The following is a 15,209-nucleotide window of genomic DNA, read 5'->3' as shown; positions in this document are numbered from 1 at the left end:
CCCGCTACTTGATACCTCATCCACCAACACAGGGTCGTTCGGAAACTCTAATATGAAGTCGGCCAACGCCTGGCCTTTGATGGAACTTCTGGGCTTGTACTCGATATCGAATTGTCCTAACTCAACTGCCCACTTCAACATCCTTCCTGAAGCCTCAGGTTTGTACAGAACTTGGCGCAACGGGTAGGAGGTTCGTACCTCGATTTTATGAGCCTGGAAGTATGGTCTAAGTTTCCTCGCTGCCAGGAGTAAGGCGAAAACCAGCCTTTCCATATTCGTGTATCTAGTCTCAGCATCGAGCAACCTTTTGCTCACATAATACACAGGCAGCTGCAAGTTCCCCTCTTCTCTAACAAGAACAGCACTAATAGCATAATCAGAGACAGCCAAATAAAGGATAAGTGTTTCACCTTCGAGAGGTTTGGCAAGCATGGGAGGTGTGGAAAGATGGTTCTTCAAACTCTGGAAAGCTGCTTCGCATTCGGCCGTCCAACTGAAATCTTTCCCAACTCCTTTGATGACCTTGAAGAATTCTTGGCATCTATCAGTTGACTTAGAGACGAACCTGTTGAGGGCGGCTATCCTTCCTGTAAGACTTTGGACCTCCTTCACAGTGCTGGGCGATCTCATGTCAAGCAAGGCTTGTATCTTTGCTGGGTTAGCCTCTATACCTCTGTGATTTACCATAAATCCCAAAAACTTTCCCGACTCCACGCCAAAGACGCACTTCTGTGGGTTGAGTTTCATGTTAAACTTCCTGAGTATCGAAAACATCTCGGAAAGGTGTTTGATGTGGTCTGGGGCCTTCTTAGACTTCACAAGCATATCATCAACGTAGACCTCCATCGTCTTCCCTATCAAGTCTTTAAACATCATATTCACTAGTCTTTGATAAGTAGCACCAGCGTTCAAAAGTCCAAAAGGCATTCCAATGTAGCAGTAGAGACCACGGTCCGTGATGAAAGAGGTGTGTTCCTGGTCTGGCTCATACATTGGGATCTGATTGTAGCCGGAGTAGGCATCCATAAAGCTTAACAGGGCGTGGCCAGCAGTAGCGTCAACTAGTTGATCTATCCTTGGAAGGGGAAAACTGTCTTTTGGACATGCCTTATTCAGATCTGTGAAATCGATACATACCCTCCATTTTCCATTGGCCTTCTTCACCAGCACTGGGTTCGCCAGCCATTCCGGGTAATAAGCTTCTTTAACCAAACCAACCTTCTGAAGTCTATCGACCTCCGCTTTTAGTGCTTCTGCTCGTTCACCGCTGATGGGTCTGCGTTTTTGTCTGATACCTTTCTTCCTTGGATCAATTTTCAAGTGGTGACACATAATGTTCGGATCAATTCCTGTCATATCAGCATGGCTCCAGGCGAATATATCAAGATTGCTTTTCAAAAAATCCACCATCTTCTTTCTCATCAGATTGTCAAGACGAGTACCAATGAATAAGACTTTCGTTGCATCATTCTCGTCAACCAGGATCCCAACTGTGTCCTCGGCTGGTCCTACCTTCTGCAGTGTTTCTGGTAGTCTGGGGTCAAGATCGACATCACTTAGATCGTCATCATTATCCTTCGGATGAACAGTGTCAGCAGACTTTGAACTTTCTCCTTCAAACGGGGGGAGCCTCGGGTAACCTGATGGGTGTAATGCTGGGTCGTCAATAACCATCTTTCCCTTTCTCGCCCGCATCAGCTTCTGCTCTTCTGTTTCATCTTCGCTGGCTTCTTCGACTATCCCTTCGACGAATGTGTCGGATGGCATAGGCGGAGGTCCTTCGATTTGCAATATGGTTTGGTTGGGGAATGCGGTTATCGTCTCTTTCCATTCTAACCTCTTCTGCTTTTCTTCTTCCCACCCAATTTGCTGTGGGTTCTCTTCTTCGGGGAACTGTACCGTATAAATCATGTTGGTGGAGCCTTTGGTGAACCTGAGTGGTCTAAAGGATCTTCTTGTCTCCTCCGCATTCTCTTCTTTGAAGTCGAGCATCTCTTCGTCAGGATCAATATCAGCTTTGAACTTCGAGGCTGTCTTTATGGTACGGTTATAGCAATCCCTAGAGTCATATTGACAACCTTTGATACAACCTACCCCCCTGGGAGTTGGGAACTTCATAGACAGATGATATATGGAGGTTACAACTCTCATGTCTTTCAAAATAGGTCTCCCGATTAGAGCATTATAGTAGGCTGGGGCTTCTACGATCATAAACTCAGCCACTTGGGTAGCGGAGACCGGGTCCTCTCCGAGCGTTACCGGTAGCCTTATAGTCCCTTTAACTCTGATTGCATCCCCCGTGAAACCGTATAGGTAGGTTGTCTTTCGAGTCATATCCTTGTCTAGTAAACCCATCTTCTGGAAAGTGGAGTAGTACAATAGGTTTACAGAGCTGCCATTGTCCACAAACACCCTGTGAACGTTCCTTGATCCAATCCTTACATTTACGACCAGAGCATCAGCGTGGGGGTGATGGACCCATCGAGCATCTTCCTCTGAGAATATGATCTGGGTATCTTCTCCCTTGAACAGCTTAGGTGGTCTCTCCGAAAGACGAAAGACATTAGTGAGAGGGGGTTGTTTAGCTTCCCTGGCATACCTATCCATGGCACTCCTGCTGTCTCCTCCCACATGTGGACCTCCAAAAATCGTATGAATGCTACCTTCTCTGGCTGTTCTTGGGGGTTCAGTAGATGCGGGTGCTTCAGACTCGGCTTCGGGTACTAAAGTGATGATGGGAGTATCCTTATGCTTTCTCACCTCTCTGACAACCCAATCCGTCAGCTTACCACTCCTGATCAACTGTTCAATCTCTTCCTTAAGTTGGCGACACTCGTGGGTATCATGACCATGTGATTCGTGGTAGGCACAAAACTTCTTCTTATCTTTGACTTGAGTAGAGGTCAGTGGATTTGGTTTTTTAAAGATCCCTGATTTCTTGTTCACCTCGAATATATGTTCAATAGATGCAACCAAAGGAGTGTAATGATCGATATCTGACCTTCTTCTTATAGGGCTAGGTTGGCGTGGCGGGCTGTTCCGTTCTTCCGAGACAGGTCTGATATCAAGGGCGTTGACCGTATTCTTTTTCTCCTTCCTGGGACTTGGTGTCCTATCCCTCTTCCTTTGCCTAGATGTCCTTGATGAACTGGCGTCATGTCTAGTAATACTTGCGAGAGCCTCTTCCTCCCTCTTATATGGTTCTGCCAAGAGATACAGGGCTGCTAGTGTAGGTGGCTCTTTCCTCTGAAGCGCCTTCCAAAAGTCCGTGCCTACTCTCACTCCTGCTATCAAGAAATTCTTAACGGTCTCGTCGGTTGCTCCTCTCACCTGTGGGACTTCAGCGTTGAACCTCCGGAAATAGGCTTGAAGAGTCTCTCCTTCCTTCTGTCTGATATTGGCTAAAGTGGTAACAGGTGGGGCATAGTGGATTGATGATTGAAACTGAGTAAGGAACATCCTACGCATCTGCTCCCATGACCCAATGCTCCCTGGTCCGATCTTCTGGAACCATTGGTGGGCGTTTCCCCTCAAAGTTGAAGCTAAAAGTCGACACTTGGTCAGATCAGATACCTGGTGTAACTCCATCTCCGTTGTAAAGCGCCCAATGTACTCTGCCGGATCCGTTGTTCCATTATACCTTAGATCTCCTGTGCCTCGGAAGGTTGCCGGTAGAGGGGATTGTCGTACCGCGGTGGAGAAGGGGGAGGCTGCTTCTTCTGGAACCGTGTGACCTTGCACGCCAAATTGTACCAACAATCCTTTCAGAGCGTCCACAGATACACCATCTAGTCCTGCAATCATTACCGGGTTGCCTTGCGGAGGAGGAAGGTTTCCTTGCGGAGGAGGAGGAAGGTTTCCTTGTGGAGGAGGAAGGTTTCCATGTGGAGGAGGAGGATTTCCTTGCGGAGGAGGAGGAAGGTTTCCATGTGGAGGAGGAAGATTTCCTTGTGGAGTTGGGCCTTGGCTGCTGGAGGGTGTTATGCGCCCGTCAGACTGTGATGCTGAGCTACGGTACATCGGAGGTGTTCTTGGGCGGCGATAGTAGTGAGGCGAGGTGCGTCGGTAGTTCCCGTGGTAGTCCTGAGACGAATTTCGGTGATAGCCCAAGCGATGGTCCTGAGAGGAGTTCTGTCGGTGGTCTTGACGCCTGGTAAGTGACGAAGGGCGATTCTCTCTATAGGAACTTCCTGCATAGGTCCTTTCCGGATAGGTTGGCTTCCTCTTCCCTTCATATACTACCAGTTGTTTCTCCTCGTTAGCTTTCTCGTTCCCAGAAGAACGTCTTCCTTCCGAAGATGGTTCAAGAACTTTCTTATTGCCCCTGATTGGTGGTGGGGGATGGCCCTTGAACTCACTTTTGACGGTTGCGAGTCGATGTTGTTGTCTGATACTGCGGATATCCCGGGCAAGTTCTTCTTCGTGCTTTCTATTGGCCTCCCGTCGTTGCTCTTCAGTTAAGGATTTGTCGATGTATTGGGAGATCACGATTTTTGCTTGTCTTTGGTCTTCAAGGGGACGTCGCGTCCCGGGAGTATCGTAGTGCAAGCTCCGGGGTGTTATAGTGCGAAACCTATCATCAGCCTTCTTGTTTGATTCTGGTGGTTCTGTTATGGGTTCCTTCCCTTGGCGATGTGTCTTATGGGAGGACCTGGCCCTGCTCCCTTCTCCTCCAGTGTAGTGACGACGACTCTGCTCGTGCGGCTTCCCGGTGTCTTTGGACAGCGACCGTACCACGTCTTCCATGGAATCCAGGCGGGTAGAGACATCTTTCATGGTATTGGTGAAGGCGGCGAAGGTGTCGAAGATCTGGGTGTTGGACATCATGATGGGTGCTTGAATTGTCGTCAAGGGAGTGTTGAGCAGGGATTGTTGATTATCGGACGGTGGTGGTGGCGGTGCGTCAGTAATCTCGATGACAGTTGGGTCTACCGGAGCCTTCTGGTTCTGATCCGTAGCGTCTTTGTTCATATCCTGAGACATCCTTCCTCCAATAGATGTCAAAAGCCCCTCCTTCTAGCGCCAATTGTTAACGGAGGAATCTGGTGATAACAAGATTCGGGGAGGGTTGCTGGAACTTGTGGTGGACGATGACAGCAAACGACGGAGTATGGGTGGTGTTTTTAGGTTTTGGCTGAGATCGTTCAGGGAATCAGGGTTTTCTCACAAGAGCGAAGGAGTATTCGTTCTTGCAAGGGTTGTGACTTATCCCCAAACGATGTGCCTACGTACCCTATTTATAGGGATCAAGCCAGACGTAGTTCTTGGGGAACAAGTAACCTAATCCGAATAGGTTTCTCATTCCTTGGTTCCAGCTATGGGCCACCGCCTTAGATCAGACGGATATGGGCTTCTGGAGCCCAGCTTCCTCCGAGGAGCATGGAACTAGGTGGGCTGACCAGCACTAGCCCACGTGGACCTCCTCAGACTCAGCTGTTTGGGCCAGCCCTCCGTCCTCCCATAGGGCGAGGCTGATGGTGGGCCTGGGCCCTGGATAAAACAATAATAACTAGGCCTGAGAGCCAGGCGTATTCGGCCCTTTTCAGTATTGGGCGAGGAAGGTAAGCATTGGGCGAGGTCCATCGACAATGGGCGAGGACCCTCTTGAAGACTTGAGCCGCTAGTCAATGGGCCGCGTAGCCTGATACATGCCTAGGACGAGGGTCCATACTGGGCGAGGACACTAACTGGGCGAGGACCGTCCCTTAGACCTGGATCCATATGTTACTGGGTCCTCACTTCCTGGGTTTCATAGATGGCGAGGTCCATATAATGGGCGAGGACAATCTCAGAGATTGGCTCCTTCCGTGAATTGAGGCGAGGTCTACGCAATCATCCGCCGAGTTGATATTTGGCCATAACACGTTCCAATAAGAACATTCTTACATGAAACGTAACAAAGGGCATGCTTTATCCCTCGATCCCTGCACTCGGATACAAACATGGAAAAACGATTATAATCTTCCTCCAACCAAGGGCTGTCGTGTTTATGCATCCCAGTCCAGTCTAAATTTTGTAAAACATGATGAACCGTTTTCCTTCCCTGATAAGGAAACCATATCTGGAACAGATGGCAGAAATCTTTAAAATCAGATTCTAAGAGAATAGAGAATATATATAAAACTATTTCCAGGTTGAGTTGTAATATTATATGCTCTGGCTGTGGAATCCGAGGCATGGCAATATAAGAGAAGTAAGATATTTTAGAAAAATATATGATTTGAACTGGGAAAGGGAATAACAAACGCAAGACAGTATATCTCCATTTATAGGATCTAAAACCTTGATGGTTATTTACTAAATTTAACATTCATTCATTGCTTACGTCCACCTTCCACGTTCATATTCATCCACCATGCATTTCATCATGCACGTACAGTATATATGCATTTATAATTTCTCTTCAGTTTCTAAACACAACCGTCTATACAACTTATGTGACAAATGAAATGAACTCGGTATTTGTATAAAGCTCGTGTAAAAAAATGTGAATGCATTCTTCTTTAATTCCACCTAGCATATGCGTACAAACATATTGCCTTTAAAAATAAATTAAAATTCCAAATTTCTATTTTCAAAGTTTTACTGAGATAATAGATATCAAGATTTTCAAACAGTTGTAGTAATTATTATATTTTTCCCTAAAACTTGATTTGCAATTATTAATAATTTACAAAAAAATTTATTTACGATTATTATTAATAATACTTCCAAAACTTAATAAAAGGTCATGCGATTAGTTTTAAGAAATAATTAAATTGTGGCAATAAGGGTAGACATTTAACTGCCAAAATCAAAATTATAAAACCCGGAACAAAATAATCTTCAATAAAAAATTCAAACTACTATTCGAAGTATTACCGGTTCTACTTTTTGGGTTTCAGTTTCAGAAGTATCTATTTTTTACCAAGTATTGGTGACAAATGAACCAACCCAAAAACAAATGTGATAACTAAAACATAACAAATGGAGTCTAAAATATATTGTACATGATCGTTTATCATAAATAAGGGGAAAATTTTATGCGGCGACGTAGTAAACAAAAGTTACAATTTATATTAGACTGCTCGATCACATGGTTCCAAAATCAAATACATGCATACAACATACTGCTAAAATATTTTATATTGCTATTACACAGATGCCGCTGCAAAACACGTAGAGAAGGAATACAGCTCCAAGTTCCTTATAAGCCATTAACTTCCCAGAACCTAAAAAATATGAAACAGAAGGATTTGTTATATACGGCCTCCGTATAAAGGTACGAAATAACAAATTTCCTTTACCTCTGTCGAAGATCATCTACACGAGAACAATTGCCATTCATGCTAATAATCGTAGCAGGCATATTGGTCAATGTTGTTACACCATTGTAGTTGTTCCTATTCATTTTGCAGCTAGAAATAATGATGATTACTGGACGAACGGAGGCTTCATTTAAAAGGTTATCAAAGTGTAGCGCGAACTGATCCCAGAAACGAACTTTCACACTTTCACTAGTTACAGCATGCAAAAGTAAACACAGTTACATAAATCTTTATAAGTCATGCAATAATCTCTTATCTATACAACAAAACAGTACACTTACACCAAATCAGTAATAACAAAATCCCGATAAATTTGTTGATTATTCTTTCGGTTTGAAATGATCTGGGGATATTTCACATCTTCGATGATACCAACGACATCTGCATAAATGTCAAAATACTATATTATTTTATATAAAAAAAATATTATACAAATGTTCAGATAAAATGTTTACATTTAAAGTTTTTGTTTACCTATGAGATTAGAGTCTTGCTCAAGCGCTGCAGGAATGTTTTTCAGATTGAAAAATCCAAAGATCTCTTCAGGGATAGAACACCATTGCTCCATGACGGCAAAACAACGGAAGTAGTTGTGAGTACTAAATGCAAACCAGCTTCGAAACATCTATACTTCACAGTATACGGAATGATCAGAAAGTTGCGAATCACGTAGAGGCCACCTTTCACAAACGCTTTATCCAAATCAAGGAATAAGGGAGAAGGAACCCAGCAATGCATACGATTGCCCTACGAAGTAGAAAAACAGAAAATACTCAAATTAGTACAACACAGTTATAAATTTATTTACATGAATTTAAATTCATGATGGGGGCGCCTTTCATCATTTAAACAAAACTTACAGATTGCTCGTTAAGTATCAGGTTTAAACCAACCACAGATCCATCATCTTCGGTTTCCAACCACTTCCATGCAAGTCGTACTCTTATTACACGGTCGGTGCATGGTTCATTTTCAAGTTCCATCAGGAAAAGAGACTCCATGGCTTTGAAGCAAAATGACTAACTGCTAGCGCTGTACAAACCTGTAAAAATGAACGCTTTCTAATAGTTACCAGACGTGGATTAAAAGTTCGTGTTGGTTAGGTGGGTAAATGTCACATTTATTTTACTTTGTCTACAAAATAAATTAAACTAACATTTGTAAGTTGACCAGGAAAAAATAAACGACAAAAGTTTGCCTCAAATCATCACTGTCATACTATTAAACATATCAATATTAAAATGTATAAACATATCGATGCCAAGTTGTAAAAATAAAAAACAATATAACACATTGTTAATGTTCTCGCTAGAAAAAAAAAATTGTCATCACTACATTTTACTGGATTCTTTATGTTCGTTGTTTGTACGTAATTTTAGATTTCTCTTAAATATATTTTCATAAAACGTGCTATGATATAGGGTTTAGATCATATATAAACCTTCATGCATTGAAATTTTTATATACTACACGTAATACCAATACGTGGTATTACCTAAATAATTCGAGAGTAATATTTTAATTTTGGTACTGGTTTTTAATATAAATATATATATTCATATTTGAATTCGTTTATTACCTAAATAATTCTTTGTTTTCATATTCAGATTTGGTCAAATTCATAAACTATTCATATACGTTCAATGTACTCAAAAAGAAAACAACTTAAATTAAAACTAAAATATAAAAAACCAATCTACTAACACCAACAGAAAAACAATCTACTAACACCTTGTATAGAAGACTAATGAGAGCATCTCCGACCCTCACAACTCATTGGCTAAAAGTCCATGTCGCTTTCCAAAATTAAATTTTATAGTTCACAAAAAATATAACTCCAACAATAGCAACCCCTTGTGTGTAATTATAGCCATCCTCATTATATTTGTCGATCTGCTATAGATCTGTAGCGAATTCCAAGTCATCTCCCGCAATTTATTTTCCTTCTTCACACTGATTACATATTATTTATTACCATATTAAACTGATATATTCCATTTATAACAATCTGAATATTTTTAAATTATACCCAACTTATATATTCTAAATATTTTTATAAACTGATATAGTATAACTATTCATATTTGTATAGTATAACTATATTTAAACATATTTATATATTCTAAATGTTTTCTATAAACTGATATAGTATAACTTATATATTCTAAATATTTTACTATTATTTTTATAAATATTCATATTTATAACTGATATATTCCTATAATTTAATATTATTCCTAAATATTTAAACTGATATATTTCATTTATAACAATCTAAATATTTAAACATATTTATAACCTATTATTTTTACATTATATAATATCTTATAGATCTAATTTAACCAACGATTATAGCCAACGATTGGAGATGCTCCGAGAGACTTGGGATATGAGGATATCTGTATGTCCTACAACATATTCGACCTATAAAATATTTTATATTAAGTATTAATTGAATAAATATATGACATGCAATATGTTTTGCACGTAAACCATGGGCAAATATGTATACACGCGTCTTTGAGTAATAGGCAATACTTTAACACATAATCTTAACATATCTTATGTATATATAATATTATGAATATTTTATATGCCGAACATGACATATGGGTCTCTCGTTATTCCTATATCTGTCTCTTATACAACAAATTCTTTAGCGAGGAAAATTAATATTTAAGAAAACAATCATTATACACATTTATTTCAGAAAAACAAAATAAACATTTTATAGATATTCTATGTTGTTAATGTTGTATTATTCGGTAACAAAACAATATTACTTTCACTATTTTCACTATATAAAACTCGTATTACATAAAGTGAGATTCTATATATTTATTCATCGATTTAACTGGTCCAGGCCAGTTTTTCCTTCCCGTCCACTTCAAAAACCATCTTGTCTACGATCCACCCATTTATAAAAATCTGACCTTCGATTCAGTCCGGTTGGACTCTGTGCATTGACCTCCTATATATATTCTATTTAAGAATATCCACGCTTTCCTTCAAAAAATATAAAAATATCTAAGAATATTCATTGTATTTAAACTTGTGAAAGTGAAACTGAGCGATGAGATAGAGCAAAAAATAAAACAAAACAGAAAACGTATTAAATATTTTGAGATAAGAGGTGGTGGTGGATCAACTTGAAAAAATGATATGAGCAAAAGATATGCTATATATATTTCAAGAGCAAGCAGGAAAGCTGGGATTGTTTCCTAACAGAAATATCTAATTATAGCAATAATAAAACCATCCGTTCATCACCCCGCACGTATTATTCATCAACTTTAAACAACTAACCGTTTTTTCTAAATCTTTCTATATTAAAGTCAAAGAATTTTAACAACAATACAACTTTAAATCTTTAATTGCGTTGATATCATTTTAGTTGGGACGGAAGAAGACTATTTTGCCTGCTAATGATGCGGTTTAGCTGAATTTTATAAAATTACTTATTATTTATAATCAAGTGGCTTATTAGTTGAAAAATAATTTTTAACATAATTTATTTATTTCAGTAATATAATGCTTTTTAATATAATTTATTTGTTTGAGTAATTTTTTTATAACTTACAATTTATAATTAGAAATGAATTTGTGATAAAAAAAAAATAGTATCACTTGAAATTGACGAAAAATGGCTACAGAATTTCACAAAATTTAGAAGTAATGTCTACAATAACAAAATTGGAAAAAATGGCAACAAATATCAGTTATTAACGCCGGATAATCTAGTATTTTCAATTTGAGAAAAACGTTAGATTGTGTAACATTTTATTATTAATGTTCTCTTCTTTTAGTCCTAACAGATTGCTACATAAATTAGCATTATGTTCTTTTAATCTATACAGCACGCTAGACGATGTAGCATTTTTGACGAATATATAAAAAACTACACGATGTAGCGTTGATAACTGATATTTGAGAACATTTTTCGGATCGTAATATTCAAAATATCCATGATTGAATATAAATATGAATATAGTGATAACGGGGTCTAACACCCAAAATTGACTAAAGATATAAGCTGAGTTTTTAAACATAGTCAAACGCTCGTTGTGCCTACGCTCTGAAACCCGGCTATCGACTCATTTTCCGGTTGTGAGTCAGGATTCAAAATTTGTAGCCCCACCAGATTCTTTACGTTATTTTTTGACATGCATTTTGAAAGTCCAAATGTTAAAAAAATTTTTCAAAAAGTTAAATTAAAAAAACGTTTTTGAACTATGCTTTATAAGAGGCTCAAAATACGTGCAAACAGTGAACGTACGTCCTGATAGGACGGAGGGAGTAGTAATCCTTCTGTAAAAATACTTCAACGGGACATTAATGTTGGATGGGCGGTTTTGTGAAAACTGATTATTCTTTCAAGGGAAAAGAGGAATAGGCATGCATGATTGGTTGGTTAAGAGCATCTCCAATAGTCTCCTAGTTTGCTCCTAAATATAATATAAAATATTGAGCTCCTAGCAAGTTAGTACATTATTAAGAGTTTGAGCTCCAACAATGCTCTTTATATCAACTCCTAACATTATATTTTATTCTTATTTGAACTCCATTATGACAAAAGTTCAAATTCCAATGGGTGAGAGAGAATATTGTATTATAAAATACAACTTAAGAGCTATGTAGTGGCTCTTAAAAGAGAGGAGAGAGAATAGACTCTTAGTGTTTTTAAGAGCCACTAAGAGTCTATTGGAGCTCTATATTTTCTCATGCTCCTTATTTTTAGTCTTAAGAGCCTATTTAAGAGACTATTGGAGATGCTCTAAGTAAGAAGAATAATTTGGTAGAAGAGAACACGTGGTTAGCAATATGATGATGGTAATAATCGGGGAACACGCGTGGCATTCGGACACACTAAAAAGGAACAAGTGATGACTAGCAGTACAGGAGTCGCCAACGTCCACTGCGTGCTACTGCTATGTAAGAGAATGTCTCCCGCATCGGTTATCTCGCACCACATTCTTCATTCTACTAGACTTGTAGTGAATTTTTGTTGTAAACTTGTAATGACTTGTCATCTTTTTTCTTTCTTTTTTGGCTAAATGACTTTGTGATCTTATGTTACAACAGTGGTGTAAAAAGCGAGAATCGGACGTAATTGGTGAAGTCACGGAACAAAGATTGATCGGAGATTAATTCAATTGATGAGGAGTAATCGTATCGATCGATAATTAATCGGAGATTTGATCAGTTCGGCGAGATATAGAATAGTGATTAATCACCGACTTATAGAACAGAATGTTACAACACAAACCCTTTTCACCGGAAGATGGCATGGGACCCTACGAAAAATGTTGTAATTAAGCTCCACGTACTGCAAATATTTAACTTTGTTCCTTTCTTTATTGTAAATGGATTTAAATCAGAGTGAATTTCAGATTACAACGATGAAAATGCTGGTTATCTCAAAAAGTGTTTCTAGTTTTATGTTTTTTTAAAATTTAATTGGCAATGTATGATTGATTCAACTCATACTAATAATAATGAGATCTTCTGTATACACATCAACCACCGGATTAAAATGAAGAATCTGTTAACCATGTTATTTGGGAGAAAAAAATTTGGAAAAGAATTTGGGGTTTGCATGCAGCACTACTCTTACAACAATAATCATTAGTCATGATTGAATTAGAAACAAATTGTGTAATCATGACAATCCACATTAATGTCCAACACAGAATTTTCATGTTAGTAATAATGATGAATTGCATGAAGATAGTAATGATAAGAAAACCAAATCACTGAATGATTGAATGATGATGACTGACTTTTTTCTGCAGAAAGATACTCTTGTATTGATTAAACACATATAGAAAAAACACCAACAATTTAATTATATCCTTATGAAGTTGTGCTGTGATTAGGTTAGAGGGGAAACTAAACCAGCTAGAATCAATTCTTTCGCATGCAAAATGGAGTTACAGGATGGTTTGCATTTGTTCCAGACTCCCCAAAACAGAGCTTCTGCCCAAAACTTTCCAATTCCTTAACTTGTGACCTTAAGAACTTGAGATAATTTGCAGCCTCATCCAGCATGGTGGCCGTGTCCATTTTGCTTCCACCTGGTACAAGCCTCTGCAGAACCCTCATCTTTTCGCTTATTTTCTCCCTCCGTTGCCTCGCTGCGACGGTCTGCGGATCACTTGAGATTCTCACATTCTTTCTCTTTGGCCTCTCCACCACCTCATCACAGAAACTCACTGGCCTAAAGGCTGCTGCGCGGTATATCATCTCTTTCATCTGCGCCATTGCTTCTGAATCAGGCTCCTCAATTAGACAGTTAGCACCAGACAATGTGTTGTTACTCGGCTGTTGAAAGCTTATGTTTGATGAGCTCAGTGGCTTCTCTAGTACTCTGCGTTTTTTCAATTGTGGCTGTGGATTGCTGGAGACCAGTCTAGAACTGGTAGAAAACTTTTCCCCGAAATTTTGAGATATTTTACCTCTGTTAGCACCAGTTAAAATTGACTTATTAACTAAATTTCTGCAACCATAATCAGAAAAGAATATGGAATTAATGCCATCGTCCTCAACAGATGTGTCGGTGTTGCTGTTTGTTGCAGATAATAAGCAATAATCAAGGGACTCGAGAGAAGCCGTGTTGGCAGGAGCTGTGGATTTAAAAGTAGTAGCCATTAGGCCACTCAGTGTGTTTTCCATCACAAAATTATAAGGCCTTTTTACCGAAGGCAACTCAGGCGGCTCTTCTGAAATTCTTATAGCTTCTGTTTGGCTTAATGGATAACTTGGATTGGAAGCAACAATGAATGAATCAAGTGATGGTACTGCCAAATGCTGAACCATTTGGCTGAGTATCTTCTCAGGATTTGAATAGTATTCGAGTTGATGAGACCGCGGCTCAGTCGTACAAGTCATGTTGTGTAGCTCTTCAATATGCTTTAAGATCATAGCTCCAGGGAGGTCACCAGTTTTTACACCACTATAAGCTTCTGCAACTTCATGATCACTCCACGAAGATGTTGCTGGATAGCATTCCCAGTCCAAATAATCCATAGGTTCTTCGAAACAAGCTTCCAATTATTTAATATCCTACAAGAAAACATAAACAAGTTTAATTACTAGCAGAAGAAAAAATTGCAATCACCACTTAAAACAAAATTTATATTGTTCAATGAGAACCCTAGCCAAGTACCTTATCAAGGCCCGAAAACTTGATCAGAGTTAGCTCTAGGATGATCTGAATCTTATCTTCCTGAAGTTCTCACTGAGAATTAATAGATAAAAGAGAAAAGATTAATGAAGCTGATCAACTTGCTTTGCTATGAGCAACTTGTGTACAATCCAGTACAACCACCTGTCTTTATCTTGTACTACTATATAAATGCGAAAAACTGATCACAAAGAAAAACAACCACAGCTGCCGTCAGCTCAAGAACCAAATTTTGTTCCTAATTTATATATAAATATGTCATCAGAAAGAGAAAAGTCCAAGCAAATCCAAACTGTATTTTCAACAAATAAAATTACGACAAGCTACTGGACTTTAAAAAATCTCGTATACAAAAAGAATAGTGATAATTATGAAGCAGACATTGATGACTGACCTGCAGGATTGTTTGTTAGAGGTGCATATGTCATTTGTTGAGATGGAGTTGAAGAGTGCATATATTTGTGGAGAGGAGATGTGGAGGTAACTTATAGAAGAAGATAAACATGTCAAATATGAGGAAGAGCTAGCTAGCTACATATATATCTGAATAAACTGAAAAATAATAGTGACGATCGATTAGTAAAACGATAAGGCTGCTGTGAGCAGTCTTGGTGGGAATGTAAGACTTGGAGCACATTTTTTATTTATTTTTGTGAAAACACCTTTAATTATTTTGTCATCTTAACCAAATCATTATATGTGCATCAAAGGGTGTGTGT

At 38.8% G+C, this 15,209-nt stretch overlaps 1 protein-coding gene across 1 annotated transcript; it reads right to left on the bottom strand.

Annotated features, from left to right (window-relative positions):
- Positions 1–13,096: 13,096 nt before the first annotated feature.
- LOC108192648 (transcription factor bHLH87) lies at positions 13,097–14,630 on the bottom strand. The gene is made up of 2 exons (XM_017372541.2): positions 14,473–14,630; positions 13,097–14,369 (listed from the first exon to the last, which is right to left on the bottom strand). The coding sequence occupies exon 2, from the start codon at positions 14,331–14,333 to the stop codon at positions 13,212–13,214; it is 1,122 nt and encodes a 373-aa protein (XP_017228030.1). The 5' UTR covers positions 14,334–14,369; positions 14,473–14,630; the 3' UTR covers positions 13,097–13,211.
- Positions 14,631–15,209: the final 579 nt, after the last annotated feature.

Source organism: Daucus carota, chromosome 6 (assembly GCF_001625215.2).
Source record: "Daucus carota subsp. sativus chromosome 6, DH1 v3.0, whole genome shotgun sequence".
NCBI classification, from domain to species: Eukaryota; Viridiplantae; Streptophyta; class Magnoliopsida; order Apiales; family Apiaceae; genus Daucus; species Daucus carota.
Note: the sequence above shows the minus strand (reverse complement) of the source record. Positions and strands in the feature narration are given on the sequence as shown.

Excerpts from the sequence above, each read along its gene's own strand:
- LOC108192648 (XM_017372541.2), bottom strand. The coding sequence starts at position 14,333 with ATGGATTATTTGGACTGGGAATGCTATCCAGCAACATCTTCGTGGAGT.